General features: G+C 45.4%; 2 protein-coding genes across 5 annotated transcripts; one reads left to right on the top strand and one right to left on the bottom strand.

Annotated features, from left to right (window-relative positions):
• Positions 1–5,830: 5,830 nt before the first annotated feature.
• On the bottom strand, positions 5,831–22,639 carry MTFR1L (mitochondrial fission regulator 1 like). Of its 4 annotated transcripts, none has more exons than XR_007136531.1 (8): positions 22,554–22,639; positions 19,533–19,668; positions 18,983–19,087; positions 16,571–16,680; positions 16,138–16,349; positions 14,531–14,852; positions 12,187–12,508; positions 5,831–6,083 (listed from the first exon to the last, which is right to left on the bottom strand). XR_007136531.1 is itself a non-coding variant. In XM_047792679.1 (7 exons), exons 2-7 carry the CDS (start codon positions 19,545–19,547, stop codon positions 12,403–12,405), a joined length of 870 nt encoding a protein of 289 aa, XP_047648635.1. In that variant the 5' UTR covers positions 19,548–19,668; positions 22,544–22,639; the 3' UTR covers positions 11,076–12,402. The 4 variants fall into 4 exon arrangements, 2 of the variants coding, with proteins under 2 accessions (XP_047648635.1, XP_047648634.1); XR_007136530.1 differs by lacking the exon at positions 5,831–6,083 and adding an exon at positions 11,076–11,547; XM_047792679.1 differs by lacking the exon at positions 5,831–6,083 and having other exon boundaries at positions 11,076–12,508; positions 22,544–22,639.
• Positions 7,200–10,095, top strand: AUNIP (aurora kinase A and ninein interacting protein). Its single transcript, XM_047792677.1, has 2 exons — positions 7,200–7,371; positions 9,101–10,095. The coding sequence occupies exons 1-2, from the start codon at positions 7,257–7,259 to the stop codon at positions 9,946–9,948; spliced, it is 963 nt and encodes a 320-aa protein (XP_047648633.1). The 5' UTR covers positions 7,200–7,256; the 3' UTR covers positions 9,949–10,095.
• Positions 22,640–23,100: the final 461 nt, after the last annotated feature.

The following is a 23,100-nucleotide window of genomic DNA, read 5'->3' as shown; positions in this document are numbered from 1 at the left end:
GATTTACAGTGTTGTTAATTTCTGCTATACAGCAAAGTGATTCAGTTATACATAACTGACACACACACACACACCTTTTAATATTCTTTTCTGTTACGGTTTATCTCATAATATTGAATATAGTTCCCTGTGCTGTACAGTAAGATGTTATTATACATATTATGCTTCTGTTTACAAAGTTGACATTTTCTAAATGGATTTGGGAGTTGTCCCAAAGTAAGGATTCCTCTTCCATTGTATTTCAGTTGACATACCTACTTTCCCATTTAAGTGAGCACAGTGCTCTTCTTTCTTTTATGGGACTGTCGTCTTTACTATTGAGAGGGTCACATGTGGTTATTCCTATATTGGAAGTGGTTAAACCAGGATGTTTAAACAGATCTTCAATAAATAGTCTTTATTAGGGCAAACCGATTATAAACGTACTAAAACATTGTACTATGGTGAACTCTGACATGCATGACATCCATTAAGTGAGAACAATCTCATCGAAAGCACCTTTGTAGGAGACTTAGTATTGCTGTTTAGCTTAGACATGTCAAGTGTTTAGTAGGAGTTGTCATACTTAGAAGAAATTGCTTTTCTCTTATCCTTGCTGAATTTTCATTAGATTTAGATAAAAAAGCCAGTACCAGTGTTTCTAGAGAAAGTTCTTGCAATAATTTTCTAGTGTTAGATTACTTTGGGAGGAAAATCTTCAGTTTTCCGTGTGCATATCCTCCTGTCTGTGTTCTAGACCTTATATGTGTGAAAGAAAAATCAAAATGGGGTTGTTACTGCTACGAGAACTCTCTAACATGGAACTGGGAGGCATTAAGGAAGTGTGATTTATGCATCTCTCGGCCTGGATGGAATCCAACCCTTTGACCATTTTTTGTCCTAACAAAGTCATCCAGAACATTTGCCAGAAACTCAAAGATACTTAGTGGACCTCTACCTTAAAATAACTCATGATTCCTTACGGACAAATATTTCTTGACTCAGTATCAGAGTCAAGCACAGTTCTCACCAGAGAACTTTGAACAACCTCATGGATTTTATTTTATTTTTATTTATTTATTTATTTGTCTTTTTGCTATTTCTTGGGCCGCTCCTGCGGCATATGGAGGTTCCCAGGCTAGGGGTTGAATCAGAGCCGTAGCCACCGGCCTATGCCAGAGCCACAGCAACGTGGGATCCGAGCCATGTCTGCAACCTACACCACAGCTCACGGCAATGCCAGACCCTTAACCCACTGAGCAAGGGCAGGGATCGAACCCGCAACCTCATGGTTCCTAGTCGGATTCGTTAACCACTGCGCCACGACGGGAACTCCGGATTTTATTTTTATAAGCCCCTGACTTCTCCTCTTCTCTGGAACACTCTGGGTTTTTACCAGAATCGATGTCTCCCAAATTGCAAATCTTAAGACCCCACCTCACCTCCCTCTTAAACTCTTTTTCTCCTTTTTATGACCATACCTGCAACATATGGAAGTTCCCAGGCTAGGGGTCAAATCAGAGCTGCAACTGAGGCCTACGCCACAGCCACAGCAATGCCGGATCCTTAACTCAATGAGCGAGGCCAGGGATTGAATCCATATCCTCACAGAAACACCAGGTCCTTAACCTTCTGAGCCACAACAGAAACTCCTCAAACTCTTTTCTTACTTGCAGTCTTCTGCATTTTTTTTTCTTTTGGTTGACGTGTGTGACATCAACTACAGTGATGGGAGCTCGTCTTAGCCTTGATCACAGTATTAGAAAAGCTTTAGTTTCTCTGACAGCTTTGTTGATGTTGAAAATGTAATGTAATGAGTAGGTATATATAAAACAGAATGTATCTTTCCTGTATATCCACTTCCTAAAATGTTTGTTGAACTGAGTACCTACTATGCGTATTAAGCTGGTTATGTGGAGGATAGGGAAAAAGTATCTGAATCAGATGTTAATCCCAGGATTTTGTAGTGTAAGTCTTGAAATACCAAGTGATAAATGTCAAATCTGAAGGAGGAAAAGGTCGCATCTGGCTGTGGGAATCAGGAATGCTTGGTGCTAAGTCGAAGAATGCTAATATTTCAGATTTGGGTGTGAAAAAGTCCCTTCAGTGTGAGGCACAAAGGTGAGGAAGGTGAGGCCATAATAGTGATTGGTATCTGACTATTATGTTACAGTGTGCATAAAGGGTTTTTTTGGTAATGGAGAAAAAGGAAACTGGAATCATACCAATATATGCCTTCTAAGAGTCTACATTTTATAAGTTCTTGCCAGAACAATTTGTACAATCACAGTTGTGCTTTAAGATTAATCTAGATGTTAGTGTGGGACTGATTGAAACAGGTAGTAAATGGGGCCTGACCAGTCAAGAGACCATTATTGAAATAGTCTAGGACTATGCAAGAGTTTATGAAATTCTGATCTAGGGTGGTGTAATCTTTGGAGAGTTTGAAGCAAGTTCTGAATTAATATTACTAATTCAACAGAGCTGATTTTTTACAGTGTTGGTGGTAATGAGAATTCTGATAGCTTTTCTTGGTCAGACTCCGTAAACCGTCCACCTTAGAGCATCCTTATTAGGTAGCAGTATCCTTTCAGCCTGACTTGAGTGAGGCATGATAGTGACCAATGGGAAAATGTTTCAAAATGTCATCTAATTAGTGCTAAAAGAGACTAAAGAGGAAGGGGGGACTTGATAATGATGCTTTCAATGACTCTAGAAGTGGGCAAAGAGAGTATGAGCCCCGAGAAGCATGAAGGAAGAGGTAGTGTGGCAAAAAGAACCAAATACACATATTTATATATTTCAAAGCTGTCACTTTATATGCCAAGTGATACTTCACACACAAATTCAAGACCCAAGTAACCATTATAAAAAGAAGTTAGATCAAATTATGTCCTGGTATATTAATCGTTTTAAAAAAAGGAATTAATAGGAGTTACCTTGTGGTGCAGTGGGTTAAGGATCTGGTGTTGTCACTGCAGCGGCTCGGGTAGCTGCTGTGGTGTAGGTTTGATCCCTGGCCCAGGAATTTCCATGCTATGGGGTTCCCCCCCGCCAAAGGAATTAATGAATTGGTTTAAAAGTAGAACTTTAAGACAAAGTTGCAGATAAATTATCAGAAGAGGTAAGGATAGAATGAGAACTAAACAGAATTTAAATGCTATGGAAGCATGAAAACATTTTCTAAGAGAGGTGACACATATGATGCCAGATTTGCTTTGCTACCTACCAGAGTTGTGAGTATAAGAAAGGGTCACTCTTGGGGTGACTTGCAGCCCCCCCAAAAAGTGCTTTGTTCTCTACAGGAACACGTGATAGGAGATCCTTGTAAAATAGCAGGAGTAGCAGGAGCTCCACAGTTGTAAGAAGTCAGTTTTTCCTTCTACCTCTCTGAAAGAAGAAAACTTGATGGGTCGAATGTGATATACCAGCGGACTAGACATTCTTAGGTTTTGGAGGGAACACCTCTTTTTTTTTTCTTTTTAGGGCCGCACCCATGGCATATGAAAGTTCTCAGGCTAGGGGTCAAATCGGAGCTACAGCTGCCAGCCTACACCACAGCTACAGCAATGCTGGATTCTTAACCCACTGAGCGAGGCCAGGGATCCAACCTGAATCCTCGTGGATACTAGTCGGATTCGTTTCTGCTGCACCATATCAGGAACTCCAGGAATGTGTCCCTTGAATTTAGGTTCTTCAGGGCATTCTTGTAGGGTAAAAATTGTCAATACCTAGGTTATGGCTTACGAAGGTGTTGGTCCTATAGGAACCTTGTACTTATTAGATAGGCTTTCTTATACTGTGTGGTTGGGATAATCAGCTGAAGGACTTTGTACTGGGGCCCTCCTCAGTTCCATGTGACCTGTTATCAGAATCTTCACATTTCACTGAGATAAATTTAGATCCTTGAAGCCATAGGTTTTCTGAGAGGTCTATAACTGGGCTGGTATTACTCCTGACATTGCTCTGACCTAAAGAAGCAATCTTTCTAATCCTGCTAAGTATGGCCAACTTGGTAAAAAGCTTGTTCCCAGATGTTTTGCTAATTGAAGTCTTACTGTTTTTTGATACTCTGTAGTTTTCTGTAAGTTGTCTTTATAGGGTTTAGCATACTTGTAGTAATTTAAGTCACTGTTAGTAGTTTGTTCCCCTTTAAGCTATAAGCTTTACCTGGACTGTTTTGTTCATTACTGTTTCCCTAGTACCCAGCATATAGGTGTTTCAATACTTGTTGGCTTACCGACTCGCATTATTTCACATATTTAGGATGTGTCTCCCATACAGTATGAGAGCCATATGCCTGCTTGGGCTTCCTCATAGCATGGGGGCCAGGTTCCAAGACTGAGCATCTTAAGAAAGCAAGGCTACATGACATTTTTATGACCAGTTTTGGAAATCATGTAATGTTACTTCTTTCATACTTACTGGTCAGACAGTCACAACATTCTTCGCAAGTTCAAGGTAAAGGAATATGGCTCTCATCACAGCAGGGTCAGATTATAAGAAGAGCATGTGAAATGGGAGATCTTATATTGGTCATCTTTGAAAAAGACAATCATAGTTTGTAGTTTTCATCAAATTTAGAAGAATTGGCTATTGTTTCTTAATATTTTCTGCCCTCTTTCACCTTGTTTTTGGAATCTTGTTATATGTATGCTTGATACCCCACAGACCATTACAAATTTGTTTATTCTTTTCAGTTTATTTCTCTGCTTTATTTTGGGTAGTTTGCATTGCTAAGACTTCAGTTCCACTGTTTTTTCCAGTAGTCTGTAATCTGTTGTTAAATCCATCTAGTGAAATTTCCCTGTCTTCTATTTCTCTCATCATTTTCATGTTTTCCTTTAAATCCCTGGGCATACTTATAGTAACTATTTTAAAGTTTGTCTGCTAATTCTGTCATCCCTGATGTTTCCGTTTTCATTAACTGATACCCTTTTCTCCCCACCCCCCACATTGTCCTATTATGGGTCATTTTCCTGCTGCTTCACATATCTAGCACTTTTTTGTTGTGTGCTAGACCCTGAGTGCTACATTGCTGGGTATCTAGATTTTGTTGTCTTAAAAGAATATTGAAATTTGTTTTGGCAGTTAGTACTTGCTAATCAGCTTGCTTTTAAACTCCGTGAGGACAGGTTTGGAATAATTTTTGCTCTGGGGCTAGTTTAGTTCTCCTGGTAAGGGGTGATCCTTCTGTGAATACTGCTGAATGTCACTGATGTTAAAAAGCTCTTTCTGGAGTTCCCTCATGGCTCAGTGGATTAAGGATCTGGTAGTGTCACTGCTGTGGCTCTGGTTACAGTTGTGGCACAGGACTGATCCCTGGTCTGGGAACTTTTGCATGTTGTAGGCTTGGCCAAAAAATTAATTAATTAAAAAAAAAGTCTTTCTACTCTGGGAACTAGTGGGAACTCTCTCAGCCCTATGTGAGCTCTGGGAATTGTTCATCTTGCAGTTTCTGGCATTTCTTTGGCCTCATGGGGTTTCGCCTAACACACGTGGAGGTTCATATTCAGTAATGAACTGAAGGGATCTCTATGTAGATTTCTGGATGTTTTTCTCTGTGCTGCAAATCCCAGCCACCATATCTTCCCCAAATCCCAATGTTAGCCTACTCAGTTCATCAAAGCTGCCATGCTCTGCCTGAGTTCTTTTTCTATACATGCAGTCAGACAAGTGCTCCCAAGCAGAAAGCTAGGGTGATCGCAGGATTCACTTCATTTGTTTTCCTGCTCCCAAGGAAGCACAGTCCTGCACTGCCTGTTACCCATTATCTTAAAATCAGTTATTTCACGTTATCTTATGCATGGTCTTCTTGTTTTGTATGGTGGAAGAGAATGTTCCACATCAGTACTGTAAGAATGAATTTTATGTACAGGATTTCTTTCATCTTTTAACCACTTAAAGTACATATTAGTTTCCAAATGCAAAAATGATGAGTTTTCGCTCTGGTGCAGTGGGTTAATGATCCAGCTTCTCTCTGTGGTGTTGCTGGTTGGTTCCCCGGTTTGATGAGGTGGGTTAAGGATCCGGTGTTGCTGCAGTTGTGGCGTAGGTCACAGATGTGGATTGGATTCTATCCCTGGCCCAGAAACTTTCATATACTACCAGGATGGCCAAAAAGAAAAAGAAAGAAATGAAGTCAACTTTGGGCTAGAATTAATAATTTGGGTTCAGGCCTACTTTCAACTTGGTACATGGATACTGGCAAATCTCATTTCTTCTGTAGCTTTCACAGCCGAATTGAATTGAATATAATCCTATTCTCCCTACTTCTTGGCATTCCGTAACAAGCAAATGGAAACAAAACCAAATCACACTGGTGCTATTTCATTACTCCTTCTCTTAATAATAGCCAGCTATTATTAAATGCTATCTATGCATCAGAACTACATAAGATTTTTATGTGAATTAACTCACCAGATCCTCATAACTGCCCTATAGGCTTGGTACTTTTGTTGTCCCTATTTCACACATGAAATCGAGACAGATCAAACAACATTTAGAGGGTCATGCAGCTAGTAACTGGCAGTGGCAGAACTGGTATTGATTTGAACAGAAGCTGTGTGACTTGGGAGCCATGCTATTAACCACTGGGTGACTATTTGAAAACTATTGAAAATGAATCAGTTGCTGCCAATGTAGAATCATTATCTTTTTTTTCTTCTTCTTTTTAGGACTCCTCCTGAGACATACGGAAGTTCCAGGCTAGGTGTTGAATCAGAGCTGCAGCTGCTGGCCTATGCCACAGCCAGAGCAACGCCAGATTTGAGCCTCATCTGCAACCTACACCACAGCTCATGGCAGCGCTGGATCCTTAACCCACTGAGCAAGGCCAGGGATCAAACCAGCATCCTCATGGATACAAGTCAGGTTCATTTCTGCTGAGCCACAATGGGAACTCTCATTACTTTAAAATAAAGGGAGACAATGTCATCCCTGGAATCCCTTCAACAAATTCTGTTTGTTTAGTCAGTCTACCTGATTTTCCATGGGGATGCAGAAAGAGTGGGCTGTAGTTGGAATATGTGATTTGCAGGAAAAATGAATGCCATCATTATGGCAGAAAATGGTGGAAGATATATAGCAAAAACTAGAAAATAGAGTATGAGTAGACCAAAAGGTCCATTGTGGCTCCAAGAGGGTTAGTGGTGTTTATTTTGAATCTTTCCTGTCTGGCAGCTGTTTTAATATATTAAAATATAATAACCTATTAAAATTCTATTATTCTTTTTTTTTTCCCTTCTCAGACACATTTAATCAAGTCAAGCACCAAAATGCTAACACTCTTTCCTGGAGAGAGAAAGACTAAGATTTCTTTCACTCAAAGAAGTCATCCACCTGCAGGCACTCGGCAGACCAGCATTGCTTCCTTCTTCACCTCGCAGCCAGGTATGGTGACCAGTCTGGAAGCAGCCAGTAAGCAAAAGGGAGTGCATTCGTTTTCCATTGTTGGAACATTAATGAGAAGTGGTATCACTAACGCATTGTGCTAAACTTGGCTGACCTACTTAGAAAAGGTTATACAGCACAAGAAAGCACCACCTTTGGAAAGCAATATATACATGCTTTTGCAGACATGCTTTTCTGGTTCTGTTTATCTCAGTTTAATGTTAAGTATTGGTATTTCCTGACAGCAGTGAGGAAAGGTATACTTGGGAATTGGGGGTTCAGAGGGGAGCTGACCTGCCACTAGTAAGGTATATATGTCTTGGATTGACCATAATTTGTCCGTTTAAGATTGATATGTCTGTCAGAAGCTCTTCAAATGAATCAAGGTTCAGAGGTGGGTTTTTTTTTTTTTTCCTTATAAAACTTGCCATAAGTATGGCTTGTGTCTCGTCATCCTTGGGCAGTTCTTTGCTTGCATGTCCCTCCCCTCTTCAGGGGACCAGCTGCCTCAGAGTAGTTTGTGGCTTACAGAGCAAGGCTCGTGCTAGTTGAAGGGTGTGCAGAAAAGAGCTCTAACTCTTGGTGGTATTCCCAGAATTGCTTTGTAATGTTTCTCCCTACCACAAACAAAAACTTAAAACACTCTTCTGCTTTAAGTAACAAGGGCAGATTTTTTCCAAAACTACCTTCCTTTCAGAATTGTGGTATATTCTGTATTCATCTGTACTAAAATCTTAGGCAAAGTTAAGAATTCTTTTACAAGACAATTTCTGCAATATAATTCTTGGAGAGGGAAAGAAGAAATCAGTTATTGAGGTTTGTCTGTAATGAGAGCTTAGCATAATTTTGGAGGAGAGCAGGAATTTCATGTCATTTACCCTTAAGGCAGACAGGATCCATTCTATACCTGATAAAATGGACAGGCTGGACCCTAATAATTTGTTACTGTCCTTTCTGCTGATTTACTTCCCTTCTAATTGTCTCTACTCCCTTTTCCATTAAATATTTGGGGAGCAGAAGACCCACACTTTCACCAGGTTTCTCAGAGTTGGCTGGTTAATGTGATCTTTGAAACTTTACATACTGTCTCAAAAGTATGTAAAATGGTACATCCCAGACATGTTTCTCAAAGGATAATATCCAGGAGTAGTATCTGACCAGGAATGCTATCTAGCAGAAACTACATTAAATAAAAAACAAAAGCAGGAGTTCCCATTGTGTCTCAGCAGGTTATTAACCTGACCAGTATCCAAGAGGATGTGGGTTTGATCCCTAGCCTCACTCAGTGGGTTAAGGATCCTGCATTGCTGTGGCTGTGGTGTAGGCTGGCAGCTATAGCTCTGATTCCACTTCTAGCCTGGCAACTTCCATATGCTGCAGGTGTGGCCCTAAAAAAACTAAAAACTGTTGTGTCCTTTGTTAAACTCTATATGAAAACTCAGCTGGAAAAGTAGGCTGTGGTCTGATGGTGTACCATTTTTTACTTTATTAGGTCATGGGAAACATCTGCATATTTGAATAGGAGAATGGAAGAGCTGTGTTTTAGAAAGGTAATTAAGGAAAGAATAGAGATTGAAAACAGGAAGATCAGTTACAAAGGTCTGTGAAGAGTCTTAAGGCCCCGTACTAGGCAGTTACGGTAGCTAATACTGATTTCAGAGAAAGCCACTTAAATCCCACTCAGGTGTGATTTTCCTGCAGAATGATATTTGTTCATCTGTTTTACTAGGAAAGACAAATGGTGGTGACCAGAAAAATGTTTCATCTCATATAGAAAGTCAGGCCAACAAAGAGTCTAAGGAAGATGCAGTCCAGCTAGACCATCTGATCCAGGGCTTGGAGGATGACTGCATGGCACCCCCTTTAGCCACTTCAACCCCTGCAGACATCCAGGAAGCTACTAGACTTTCTCCAAAGTCCCTCCGGACTAATTGCCACCATGAAACAGGAACCCCATGCTTGACTGTGCTGTCTTTGTTCCAGCCTGATACCTTAGTCCATGCTAAAGAGTGTAAAGCCTCACTGGCTTGCTCCTTCACCCAAGACATGAAGAATTCTTGCTTGCTGGACCAAAAGGAGGGAGAAGATTCTTCTTGGAAAAGGGAATGGCTTCATGGATCCAAGAAAAATAACTATCAGAGTGTGGAGAGAGACAGTAAAACACCTGAGCGCAAGCGCCATCAGCTCTTGGACAAGACTAACTTGGAAAATGTGTCTTCCAAAACAAACAGCCAGTCCCCTGTCCTTCAAACATACAAGGAATTCTGGACTGGAGCAGACACAGCAGTGAAACAAAGCCCCTGTCGTCCTCCTGTGTTTTCCTGGGACAGTGAAAAGAATGACAGGGACTCCTGGAGCCAGCTTTTTACTGAGGATTCTCAAGGCCAGAGGGTCATAGCCCACAACTCTAGAGCTCCTTTCCGAGATGTAACCAATGACCAGAATCAGGGCTTAGGGCAGCTTCCTAACAGCCCTTGGGCTCAGGGCCAGGATAGGACCACTCAGTTAAATCTGCAGCCTGATTTGCTCTTTACCCAGGACTCTGAAGGTAATCAAGTTATCAGGCACCAATTCTAAATGCCTTTGTGACGGTTTGGTTCTGAAAGTACCTTGAAATGACATAGAAGAAAGTATCTTCGGGGAGGTGTTTTTTGTTTTGTTTATCTTTCTAGGGTCATACCCACAGTATATTTGAAGTTCCCAGGCTAGGGGTCTAATTGGAGCTGTAGCCTCCAGCCTACACCACGGCCACAGCAACACCAGATCCAAGCCACATCTGTGACTTTCACGCTGCAGTTTATGGCAACGCTGGATCCTTACTCTACAGAGCAAGGCTAGGGATTGAACCTGAGTCTTCATGGATACCAGTCAGGTTCGTTATGCTGAGCCATGACGGGAATTTTTTTTTTTGAGGGAGTTCTCTTGTGGTGTAGTGGGATAAGGATCCGGTGTTGTCACTGCTATGGTCTGGGCTTGGTCTTTGGCCCGGGAACGTCACAGACCACAGGCAAGGCCAAACAAACAAACCCTCAAAGTACTTTCTGAGGAGTATGTTTGAATAGAGGAATTTAAGATCTTTGTTTTAGAAAGGTCATTCAGGAGAATGACCTTAGGTGGGCGGGAGGCATGGGATGATGCTGTTATTGAGCATTTTCTTTATAAATAAAGAGGTAGTACTGCTTGTTGAGACAGTATGATTAGCATCGTGCCTCCCCTGAGGAGGTGGTGGCTGGTAAATTCCCTGCATGAGCCTGATGAGCACTGAGGGGGCAGGGCAGGTACACATTCCCTCTGCTGAAGAGCCTGCTACTCAGCCTGCACAGAGCCACTTCTCTGCTCTTCTCAGATGCCTGACTGGGAATCTGCTGTTTATGGATATGTGTTCTTTTCACCTCTGGCTGGGTAACTCAACCTAAGCTTGTGAACATTATTCTTGACACTTTTTTGGATGAAGGCAAATCTCCCAGATCCATGTTTACAGGGGCAGGGATGTTGGCGAGAGAGGTAATATGATTAGATAGTTTTGTTAGTTTTTGGTAACAGCATTTTAAAGTTACATACTCTCTATTTAAACATCTCCCTAAAAAAAAGGCTGACCTGTATAACGATCTAAATGTGACTGTGTCATTCTTCTACTACGAGGTGGGAGAGAACCTCCTTTGTAAAACTATGAATCCAAATAAATGACTATTTACAAAGCTGGCTCTGATGGTATTTAAAACATTACCAATTTTATTATTGAAAAAGCAACTCTTTAATAGTAAATGCTCTGTCATTACCATGGATCTAATCTGAACACAATAATCTGACTTGTGGTCTACTCAAGACATCATCCCCCAGGTGGCAGTTTCCCATATTGCAGGTGTGGTACCTAAGAGGCTTAAAAATAAGTAAGTCTCTAGGGGGCAAGCTTGCAAGTTATATGGAACTGCTTTAAGAGCTTAGGGCAAAATTTCTACAGAAAGGGACAAGCAGCTCCCTAGGGAAGCATTCTCTTATAAAGGCAAGACCTTATAAGGAAAGGGGCAGGACTTTTGTAAACAGGAACCTGTTTACAAAAGTTCATACACCTTAAAATAGGAATTCTGTACCTGTGGGAGATTCCTGGTGATCACAACTCTCAGATGGACACAGCCAATGTAACATCTCTCCAAATCCTTCCTTTAATGTCAGGTGCTTCAACCCAAACACACAGAGGATACATACCTTAGAGAAAGTGACCTGAGGGCATCTGAATCATGCATGGTGTGGTAGGTACAAACCATGGCCCAATGCAAAGGAGCAGTCAGGGGCCTGGAAGAAGGATGGTACTCTTTCCCCTCCCCATTTCTCTTTCCTGCTGGGCTTAAACTACAGTCCTTGGAAGAGAAAGAGCTTTCAGTCAGTGGAACCAGTAAGACCCCAGGGCCTTGGAGGGTAGATTTGGTTGTACAGTATTACAAAATATAAGAAAAAAACAGCCCGGGCCTCCCAGCAGCAGCCCAAGTGTCAGTGGCCCGACCTCTACATGTAGGTGCTGGACACGAGAGGGGGAGAGAGTGATTGCTGGGCATTGGTGTCAGTTCATGATGGAGCAGCATAAGATTTTCCCTGCCCTGTGAACATGTACATAAACATAATTCCCTCCCCTCAGCCCTGCTCTGCTGCAAGGAAGTGGCTGAGTGAGTGACAGCTGGGTACAAAGTGTTTGGTGAGACCTTATGGGGTCTAATGCAGTGAAGTCAGTCATTTAGGACCTATTTTCATACAGGGGCAAGGAAAAACAGAACCACCTATCACACGCTTTAAACTGGGACATTCCAATCTACACATTACCTGTTATGTGTCTCAGCTCAACACAGGCCTCAGCTTCTGCTAAGGTTTGAAGTATGGAAAACATATAACGCAGCTCTTCTCTTAGTCCAAGCTCTAGCTTTCGGCAAGACTGTTGCGGAAGGTTTGTAATTGAGAGGCAGAAACATCTGTGGTGAGGAAGGCAGCTATTGAAGGAATTCCAGGAGCATGAGACTGAGTTTGCAGAGCTGAGTGCTCTCAGTTTCCTTTTCTACTCATATCTTCCTCCTTCAGAGCAAACTTCCTTCTAAGGACCTCAGAAATAAGGATGGCAGGGTCTTCCTCCTTCAGTAAACTCCGGTTCCTAGAGGCACAATAATAGCTTATATTTACTGAGTACTTATCTATCCTGGGCAGCACTGTGTGTGCTGGAATACCATCTCATTTAATCCTCCCAACACTCTTGTGAGGTAGAGGCCACAAGGCTCTTTTACAGAGCAGGAAACTGAAGCACAGAAAGTTTATGAATCTGTCATTAGTCATTCAGTAAGTGGTGAATCCAGAGTTCAGAACCAGGCTAGCTGGTTGCAAATCTCACCTCTTAACTAGATGTGGCTTTACTATTTTCTGAAACGCCTATAAGACGTGGTCAAGGTAAAGGACCATCAATCTGTTGGCAGTGGCCTGTGGTGGCTGAGCTGCTCCTACTTTCTGGCCCTATCTTTTCTAAACATTTCCCCAGGTCAGCAAGGGAAGTGACGGATGACTTTTCGCATTTCTGACCTTTATCAGTTCTGGGGTAAAGGTGTGCTGAGAATTTACTACCACCTTGTCTCCCCATCAGGGGAGCTGAAAAGTTTATAAGAGATCCAGAATTTACAGTAAGATGTTCACAACATAAGGGCCCCGTGGGTGAAAACAAAGCCAGTTCCAGATTAGGGTAGGTTCAGATTTCCTAGATAATTGGAAAACAGTTGCTTGGAATTCTAGTGAACTAAATCTGAACTTATATCCTCATGAAGGCATTTTATTGGTCATTATGGTAGATATAAGGGCCAAGATTGATTATTAAACTTTGAAAGCAAATACAAGAGAAAAGTCTTATCACATTTATGAACCTTGATGACAAGGCTACTTTCCCATTCTTAGTCATCAACCCAGCTCCTTCTACCAGCAAAGGAGAAAAAAAATCTCAGGACACGAGTGAGATGAAGGGCTTGACAGTAGGGGGTCCCAGATCCAATATATGGTACCAGAGGCAGGTATAAGAAAGTTGGGAGAGTCAATCTATAAAACATTGCCCAGAAGAAAAAGACTCAAGGTGACCCCAAAGCAGTAGCAGCTGAATTTGGGAATGCAGGAGACCAAAGACTGGATCAGTATGACCAGACCGAGGGCTAGAGAACGAAGGTACAAGTGACTTTCACACAGGCTCAACCACCAGGACCTTTGTCTAGTTTTCAGAAGAAAGCAGGGCCAGAAAAAAAAGGGATCCTTGTGCGAGGTAACTGTCCCTTCAAGAACATCATCAGCTCAGGAGATGGCCCTCATTAGCCCAGCCTCCAAAATAGCTTTTTAACTGTGTTAACAAATACGAGTGCACACCTGGCCTCTGGACTTTGAGGTCCAGATGTTAAATATTTCAGTGCCCAGAAACCTGCATTTGAAAAAGCTTTTTGGCTATGTCCTGTGCAGTAGAGAAACACTGCAAGGTGGCAACTCAGACTGGAGCTCTAAGGCTTCTCTACTAGATGAGTTTCTCATGGTAGGTATTTCCCAAATTCCTTCCCATTCTCATCAGAAACACCCATAGCTCTACTCCTTGGTGGTTCTGCTTTCGTAAGTTTAAAGTGTACTTTTAACAAATCTGAGCAATCCTGATAGGCACCCAAGGTTTAGGAACTACCCTGGAGTCTCAAAAGCCTTGTTTGTAAATCTCTGAATATGCAGGGCTGGTTTGATAATGGACCACTGTGTTTAAAGGAACTGCTCCTTCCACCAAATAAGTCTCCTTTTTTGAGATACTAAAATAGTTATTATGCAACTGTACTCTGAAGAGGATGGGGCATGGGGACACGTGTCATTAAACAGTATGAGAAGAAGTGAAGCCCCTCTGGGGGACAGATGTTGGATCAGATGAGCCTTCTCGTAAAATCTCTATGAGATTAATACCAATTGGTTGAGTTAGAGCACCCCCACCAAATGTAAAGTGTTGCTCTTTCCTCAAACTGGGGCCCCAGGCATTTAGCAAGCAGGCAGCAAGCTTTGTGAATGAAATAACAGGGCTACTCCTGAGGACTTACTATGCAAGTACCTTCTATTAGATAATGACCACAGGCAACTTAAACAGTAAACAGATCCTCATAGCTCCTTATCATATACTTACAGGTCTTGGCTCTGCTTCATCCGGTGAAAGTCCTTTAGGATACCCATCATATCTGCAAAGCTGCTGGCCTTGGACAGAGAGACGCAGTCATCCTCTTCAGACGAACTGCAGGTAGCTTTGTGTTCTGGTTTGCAACATTCAGGGCTGGCAGAACAAAGCAGGGGGACTGATGGAAGCTCAGGGACCTCTACCTCGGTCTCCTCGGTGATGTCACTAATGACAAAGGAAGTTGTAGAGTGGAATGAGGATCCAAAACAAGGTAAGGGAGAAGAGACATTTGAACTTCCTGGAGATAAGAAATCTGGCGTTAATGAAGCCGAAGCTGAAAGAGAAAACAACAGGCATGGATGGACACTGGGGCTATAACACAGCAGTTATATCTTACCCCCACAAGCCCTGCCTACCAAACATTCATTTCCTGGGCTGATGCCACGGCATCCTGGGTTCCTCCATTACCTTCCCCTCTCAGGATCTCAAGAAGGTGTAGAAGCTCTGGGCTCTTCCTTCCAGGAGGGAAGAAAAACCCACCCTATAAAAGCCTTGCCTCCTAAAGGCTCCCATTCTACAGTGGGCTATGGAGTGACAGCACTATTTAGACTGAAATGACAGTGCAGAACCAAAGCCTGAATTTGTCCTTTTCCTTAACTAGGCCAGTACTTCTGACTATGCGCCTCTGAATCCGGCTATCTGTGGCTAGAAAAATTGTTCCGTGACAAAACCCAAAAACAATAAACAAAAAAAACCAGAATAGTTATGGTCCTCCTAGGACCTAAATTTTAATGGAGAGAATTTTCTCAACTCTAAGTTTCCAAGGAACACTCTGACTTTTCCTAAACTTCTTCAACTTATCTCTTGGATGACAAAAAAGCAGCCAAAACCACAAATGGAAAATTCAAGTTCAACTCTAGAAAAATGCCACATGAGGGAATTAAACACTTGAAGATTTTAAAGAGAACACCATGATTTTCATGTGTTCTACCAACTGACAAGGTTTGGGAGCTCTGGCTTTGAATCAATGAGGAACAAAAAAGTGAGAATGGGAAGGATGTGAGGGTTAATATGAGAGCATCTCCTAAGATGCTCTCTCCTGAGCATCTTAGGAGAGATCTACCTGTTGGTATTTCCTGCCTCTGGTCAAGGCAGAATCCCACCCATGTCTAGTGGTTCTGCCTTAAGTGCAGACAGAAAGGTGGAGGGATGGAGAGGCAGTCTCTGGTAGAAAGGGCAAGGAAAGGGAAGAGAGGTGCTTAAAAGGGTTATGACCCTTCGTGGTAAGGAATGCTTCTTCTCATATTGGTAAGGAAAGCCACGGGGAGCTCATGGAAGACATGATCTTAAAGACACTTGGAAGGAAGCGTTGGTTTTTGCGGCCAAGAGAGGGAATCTGCCCAGATTTAGTGAAGATTTTGTTCCTAATCCAACCAGCCAGTCCCGAATAACTGACAGAAATCCTCCAGAGATTATACAGGTTAGCCAGGCCTCTGGGCGACCCCAGCGTCCTAGGCCCAAGCACCCTGAACCAAGGATCATCCTTATCCCTATTCTGTCCAAAAGCCAAACAAAAAGGAACAGGCTGCTTGAGCCTGGCCTGGCTCAGGGGCTCTTACCTGCATCAGCTGCCACTATTTTAGCGATCTGGCTGCGCAGGTGGCTCAGCTCATCCTGCAGCTCTGTGGTGCGGCTTAGGGCTGGCAGGGCTGGCTTCTTCAAGGCCAGGAGCCTCTCCTCGGACCCACGCAGGTTGGGCACTGAGGCGTTGCGCTGTATGACCATCAGAGGGCTGGGCTTCCAGGTGTGCCTCAGGGGGCGGGTATCACTCCTGGACCAGGGAAAGACGAGTGTGTCAGAGACAGTGGGCCACTGCACCCCTTCTAAAACTCCTTTTTCCACTCCTACAAGAGTAACACAGCCAGGTTCTTCTCCCCGTCTGAAGCCACAACTCTCATTCCTGTTGCCCTCCCCCTCTCACTCTTCCTGTGGCTCCACCTCATCTGGGAAGAGCTTTCTGTTCCCCAGCCGGTAGGCCATAGCCTCAGCTACCTGACCCGGGCATAAGTCTCCTCTTCATCTGCAGCAATCCAAGCGATGTCAGCCAGAGTAGGGACTGGGGGCACATCCCTCAGACAGAGGTCAGAGAGGTTGGGCAGGGTCTGTGGGGAAGCAGAAGTCATCAACAGTCTGTGAAATTACAAATAATCCAGCATGGCTAGAACAGAGGACTGGAGGGGTGGGAGCTGGGAGAGACTGGGAAGTGAATTAGGAGTTTTGATTCTCAAATCAATAATGAGCCACCAGCAGGTTTTAAGTAAGGATCAGATGTGAGGTTTTCAAAGATTACTCTGGCATGAATGGGAAGGTTAAGAGACCAGTCATGAGCCTGTTGTATCCTCCAAGCAAAACACAGTGTCCTAGAGCAGAGCAGGGATGGGACCTAGTCTTATATATAAAGTTTTACTGGGAAAACAGTAAACATCCATTTGTTTAAGTATTATCTGTGCTGGCTTTTAAGCTACAACTGCAGAAGGAAGTAGTTGAGGTGGAGACTTACATGGCTCTCAGGCTAAAATACTTTCTATCTGCTCTCTGCTGATCCCAGTCTAGAACAAGGGGGTCAGTAGAGTTTTTTTTTAAGAGATGGCCTCTAAAAGTGTCTTGCCTTCTGGTTGTAAGAATACAGGTGGACATGGGACAATCTGTTAGACCAAGAGGAATCTTCTGGCAAGCTCTTTACAACACCTTTGAAGCTACCTGGAATCTGTTATTTATAAGCAAAAATGTGATAATATGACTATTTAGATTTAAATAAAAATAATTATACAAAAGGAATCATAACTCCTTAAAAATAGGTCCTCCAACCAAATGAACTAGAGAACAGAAAGACTGAGTGACACTAGGTTAAAAAAAAAGTGACACTTTTTCACAATTTAATCTTTTTAAATAGATAAATTAAAAAACAATAAATCAGCAAGATTCCCTTAAAAAATTTTAAGGTAATCAATTTACAACAAATCAAAAGATAATTTCTCAAAACCCCATCTATACATGAGTTAAATTCAGATGTTTCTGCTAAGGGCTGTTTGGCAGGTAAATCAGGAGTTGATAGCTCTGACACCTGGGTCTCACAGGAGTGAAGTGATACTCTAAGTTTACATGCAGACCCAGGAGCTAATGCTAAGAGGGCCCCTGAGGGGAAGCCTTCATTAGCTTTCCTGGATTAGCCACAGTGCTCCTCTACGGGCAATGAGATGAGTGAGCCTAGACAAAATACTTAGCGTAGTGCCTGACACATAGCAGGGGCTCAATAAATGTTAGCTAGTATGACTGCTCTTACTGCTGCTTGGTGGGAGCCCATGCCCTTGATGTCTCTGCCCCCACAGCATCCAGCCAAAGGACTAGAGAGGCTATAGCCAAGTGTGGGGACAACCTCAACTGACTCATGCTCCCTAGCTGTCTTTCCCTTTGTTCCTGGTGCTTGAGGCAGCTAGGGCCACATCCCGCCCTAGACAACAACTGGCAACTGGGTCATGGGACAACAATATCCCGCATACTGAATTCCTGTCTCTAATACCAATCCTAATGCCAAGTCAGACTCCAGATCAAGCTCCTACACAGACTTTGCAGCTCAGCATCCTTTATTTCTGCTTCCCCCTTGGCCCACACCTCTTCATGCCTACATTTCTGTCTCCTTTGTAGGAAGAAAGATAAGTATTTCCTTTGTGTCCCAGCTCCCCAAGCTCACACACCTTAAGACATTTAGCCTGGAGCTGATGCTAGTTCTCAGAGCGAGGCAGCTGGGACTAATAAATGGTACTTAGCTTTCCAGTGCAGCACTCACCTGGGCCAGACAAGAATCTGCTGCAGAGGGGGTGCTAAAGGCCCCCTAGGAACAAGAGGTGAGACTGAGCCCAGTAAAAGAATGGCTAGATGTCACCCGAAAGAAGATGGGGAGTAATGGCCTCAGGGAAACATTGAAAATAGATAGCTAAGCGGGCAAGTCTTAGTGCTGGTGAAGAAAAGTAGAGTTCAACTCAAAATCACCCACAGCCCTTAGTGTCCTGCGTGGGGACCTGCCAGGGCTGCAGGCACACATCTCAGAGCACAGACATGGCTAGTCTGGAAATCCAGTTCAGCAAGGGCCTCTGGCCTACTCTGTTCAACTGGATTGCTGGAGCCTGATGAAACCTGAGTCACTTAGCAAAGGCATCAAAGATGCAATATGATTCATTTATGAGCAAACTGGAATCCTGACTGTTGTGGTCACAGGTCTGTGTGTGATCAGGAAGCCACAGTGACCAGGATCCATGAAAAGCAGTTAATAAATGTTTCTTGAAACAAATGAAGTGACCAGGAAAGCAACCTGCCTTGGCCACAGCAAGGAGTCTGGGGCACAGAAGCAGCACCATCCCCCGATACACTGAGCCTCTACTCGCCCTGCTCTTCCAGCTCACTTACCTCAAAGGATGCCCGAGGACATGGTTTCAGGGGCAGGTTCGTCCCGATTCTTCTCACTACACTTCGAGCAGCCCCATGCGGCTTGTTTTGCCAGATTGGGATGGTCTAGGCAGAGAGAGACAGGGACAGCCACAATTTCAGAGAAAATCCAACTACTGTCCCCATCTTCTCCCCCTTTCCCCTTTAGCAGGAGCCAAGCTTCACCTTGGCCAGGCACCTAAGGGGACACTGCCGCTGCTGAGGCACAGTCGATGATGGGCAGGTCCAGTGAAAGGGCGAGGAATTAGCTGGGTGTAGGGATTAGCCAGGCTGCCCTCCCTTCCCTTTGTATAGAAAGACAGAAACACACTAACTCCGTAACTGCCCCAAGATCATAGCTGGTTCAGCCTTGGGGGAGGGGATGGAAGGGAGGACCCTTCAATTCCAGGCCTGGGTCCGGGGTAAAAATTAACTTGGGAATCTCAGCACTGCCTACAGAACTTCAGCTGGTCCAATGCTTAACCTCCACACACCCCCCACCCAGCCCCCTGCCCCTGGGAACAGGCCTTACCACATTGGCTTCCATTCCTGATGTTTAACTGGCTTCTGCACTTGAAGGACAAGGCAGCCACAGGGCAGCTCTGGAGGCTTCGGGAGGCGGGAGGCCTTCATATCAGGCCATTTTAAGGAACACCAGACTTCCCTTCCTGTGAAACACCCCCCACAGGAGACTCGGTGACCACCATACAAGCCCCCCCATAAAGCCAGGCCCTGCAGAACCATGACTAACAAGGCTCCTCTGACATTTCACAGGGGAAAAAAACCAGCCCAAGAGGCTGCGCTCCCCCAACAATGACTTCTCCAAATCCAGACCCTTAAAGGTTCTATTCCAGACTCACTACATGTGCTTGCCCAACCCTGGGAGCCTTCTGGAGCCCTTGGATTTCCTGAGGCAAAACTTCTGAAGACTATGTATAACTATATACATATGAATCACTGTGCTGTACACCTGAAACTGATATGACATTGTAAATCAACTATACATCAATTAAAAAATTTTTAAAGAGTTGATAAGAAAGATGAAAAAAAAAACCCACTCCTAAAGATGTAAATAGAACCCTTTGGTAGTTAAAAAGCTCATGGGAAAGCCGGAATGTAGGTACCATCCAAGCCCAACATTCATTTCTTAAGATGAGAAGTAAAAGCCCAGCATGTGCCACCCAGTCTAGCGCTGCTGAGCTGTCACAAGGGGAAGAGGGAAAACACATGATGGCGGGGTTGGGGGGGAATTGCGGGACAGACAGGGGGACGGACAGGTAGCCAGCAGTAGCCACCAAACTCAGTCCCTTGGGCTAGAGGGAAAAGTGCCCAAGTTTTTATCTTGGGTTAGTAGCATTAGGTAAGTCACTTAACCTTTCTGAATGTTGGTTTCTCCATCTGTAAAAAGGTGACAGGAAGAGCTGCCCCTCTTGGTTACCTTAAGGGGCAATCAATGAAACAGGGGATTTTAAAGTGCTTAATGAACCGTTAAAACAAGACACAGATGCATGGAGTCCCTACGGACTGGGTTGCTCACAGCTGCTCTTGCCTGGTGAGCAGATGCAGTCAATGAGCTCATTCAGTGCCTTGTTCATCAAACATTAACGATACTCACTCTGTGCCAGGCCCTGTGCTGGGCACTGTAGGGGCTATGGAAGGAGTAAGACACAGCCATGCTCTTAAGGAACTCACAATCTAGAAGACAGATAGGACCTGGATACAGTAATTCTAGCAGAGGCTAAATATCATTGCTTAAGAAAGGCACACCAGGCAGGTGGCCAGGTGAGTTCAGTCCCCTGGCCCCAAGGCCCCATGGTGAGTTCAGAGGGGGTAAGAAGGGAAGGAAAACCACAACAGCACAGGTCTAGGCCAGGAAGGTGAGAAATATGTAAAGAGCAGAGTATGTATGACAAGGCCACAAAGGTGGGTGAGGGGGTGGGATGTCAAGTCATGAGGACTGGGAATGCCCTTGGTGAGAAGTCACCGGGGAGCCAAGGGCAGCAACAGAAGAGGGGATGGGGCTGGACTGACCAAAGCAGCTCCTTCTGGAAACCTCCCCAGGAGGGTCTCTCTTCCACCTCTAGGAGAGGAGGTATCATTCACTTTATGATACAGGGGGAAAGGAAGCTGGAGAGAGGAAAGTACTGGTCTAAGGTCACTCAGTACTCAGCATCTAAGTCTGGTCCAGATCCTGCTGCCTCCTACATGGGCTTCATCTTCTCAGCTAAGTGCAAGCCTTTTATCAAAGTCATCCGTATTCCAGGCTCTGGGCTGAAAGTCAGTGCCTGCCACAAGTTCCACACAACAGTGCTTCCCTGTGTTTCTCACTTTAGTCATGCAGCCACTTCTCCAAACTCACCTCCAAACTCAGTTGGACCTAACCCTCACATAACAGCCAGAGGCATCTTTCTAGAACTCCTGGCTAATCATGTTCCTGTCATGCTTAAAACCCACTGTGCTTGCTAGAGCCAAGAGGATAACATCTAGACTCCTCAGCATGGCTTGCAGGGCCTCAGCAGTCAGGCCCAACCTCATCTTCACCCTTCTCTCTCCTGTCTACCCACTCACCGCATTCATCCTCCAGGGCCTGTCCACTCTGGCCCCCGCACACTTCATAGCCACACCTGCTTTCCCCTTGCCCTCCAACCACACTGGCCCTTCAGCCCTTCGATGGTCTTGTCTACACTATTCCCTCTGCTTCAAACACCAGCACCCTCTTCACCAAGTTCATCCTTAATCATTCTTGGAGCTCAGCTCAAGCATCGCCTCCCCTTCCCTGACAGTCACCCCGAGGCACCCTGCGTTTCCTTTGGGGTCCTTCAGCAGTATCTAGGTAACGGTGTGCCGTGAAGTTTGCCCCAAGGGCGACGACTTCCCAGCAGGGCACAGCGCCTGCTCCGTACACGGTAGGCACTTGAGCATTTCATTTGTCCAATCGAGAAACGGACGAGAACGCCGAGTTCAACCCTCCACCCCACCCCAAGTGCCCGGCTAGAAGACCCCCCAGCTTGCTGGCCGCGCTGGCCGGCTCCGACCACCTCTGCGCCCCCACAGCCCCTTCCGAGGCTGCCGTCCCAGTGTTTACACACGGCCTCCCGCAGGAGCCGCAGCGCCTCCCGAGCGGGGCCTGGTCCCATCATCCCCGGTCTCCGCCGCGCCGACACCCTGCGCGACCCCAGGGACCTCGCCCGGGACACGCCTCCCCTCCCCCGCAACAGCCCGACCCGACAAGGCCAAGGTCGGCCAAGTTCTTGCCGCAGCTCCGGCGGCCCTTGGACCCACAGGCCCGGGGCCGGGTCCCGGCAGGAGCGAGGGGGCGTCCGCAACGAGCAGCCTCTGGCGCATCTGGGTGACTCCGGCGAGCAACTGCCTCCGGGGACTCCGTTTCCCCCCTGCCGAGTGAGGCGGACAACAGTGGCTGCCGCGAGAACCGGCGCAGGCACCGGAGCCGCGGGCACCGACCGCACAGCGCCTGGCATTCATTAGGCTGCGCGACGGCCGGACCCGGAAAGCCGCGCTCCCGCTCTGGGGCGGCACTCGCACCTAGTCTCACCTCAGCCTCCGGCTCAGGACTCTCACCTCACGGCCCCTCCTACCGTAGCGGGCCGCCCAGCCTCTACCACCCTCACTTCCGCTGACCCGCCCCCCGGAAGCGATCCCTTGCAGCTGCGCACGGAGCCGCGGCCCCGCGCGCCCTGGGCAGGCCAGCCGTGGAGGGCGGGGCGGCGGCACTTGCCGATCCCGAGGGCGGAGACAAGCCCCGAGGCCACGCCTCCTGCCGTCCGAGCCTTGGGGAAAGTTGATCCCCGACGTCCGCCCGGTCGCATCTCCCGCTGGTCTCGGCCTCCTTTCCCTCCTTGCCACTCTCCACGCTGAGTCCGGCTCCAACCTCTGGAAAGGGCCTGTGTTGCTGCTTGGCCCCCACATTGATCGGTGTTTGCTCTTCCCAACCGTAGTGCAAACTTCAGAATCCTCCCTCTGGCATCCAAGGCCCCAGATTTAGTTGCTTTGCCCCATCTAGCCCTGGTGGCTTCACAGTTCATACTTCCCAGCCAAGACCCTCTACAGTCTTCTCTGCGGCAAGAATGGGCCTTTCTTCC

Source organism: Phacochoerus africanus, chromosome 8 (genome assembly GCF_016906955.1).
Source record: "Phacochoerus africanus isolate WHEZ1 chromosome 8, ROS_Pafr_v1, whole genome shotgun sequence".
Lineage (NCBI taxonomy): Eukaryota > Metazoa > Chordata > Mammalia > Artiodactyla > Suidae > Phacochoerus > Phacochoerus africanus.
The sequence above is the reverse complement of the archived record's forward strand: the minus strand, read 5'-3'. Positions and strand labels throughout refer to the sequence as shown.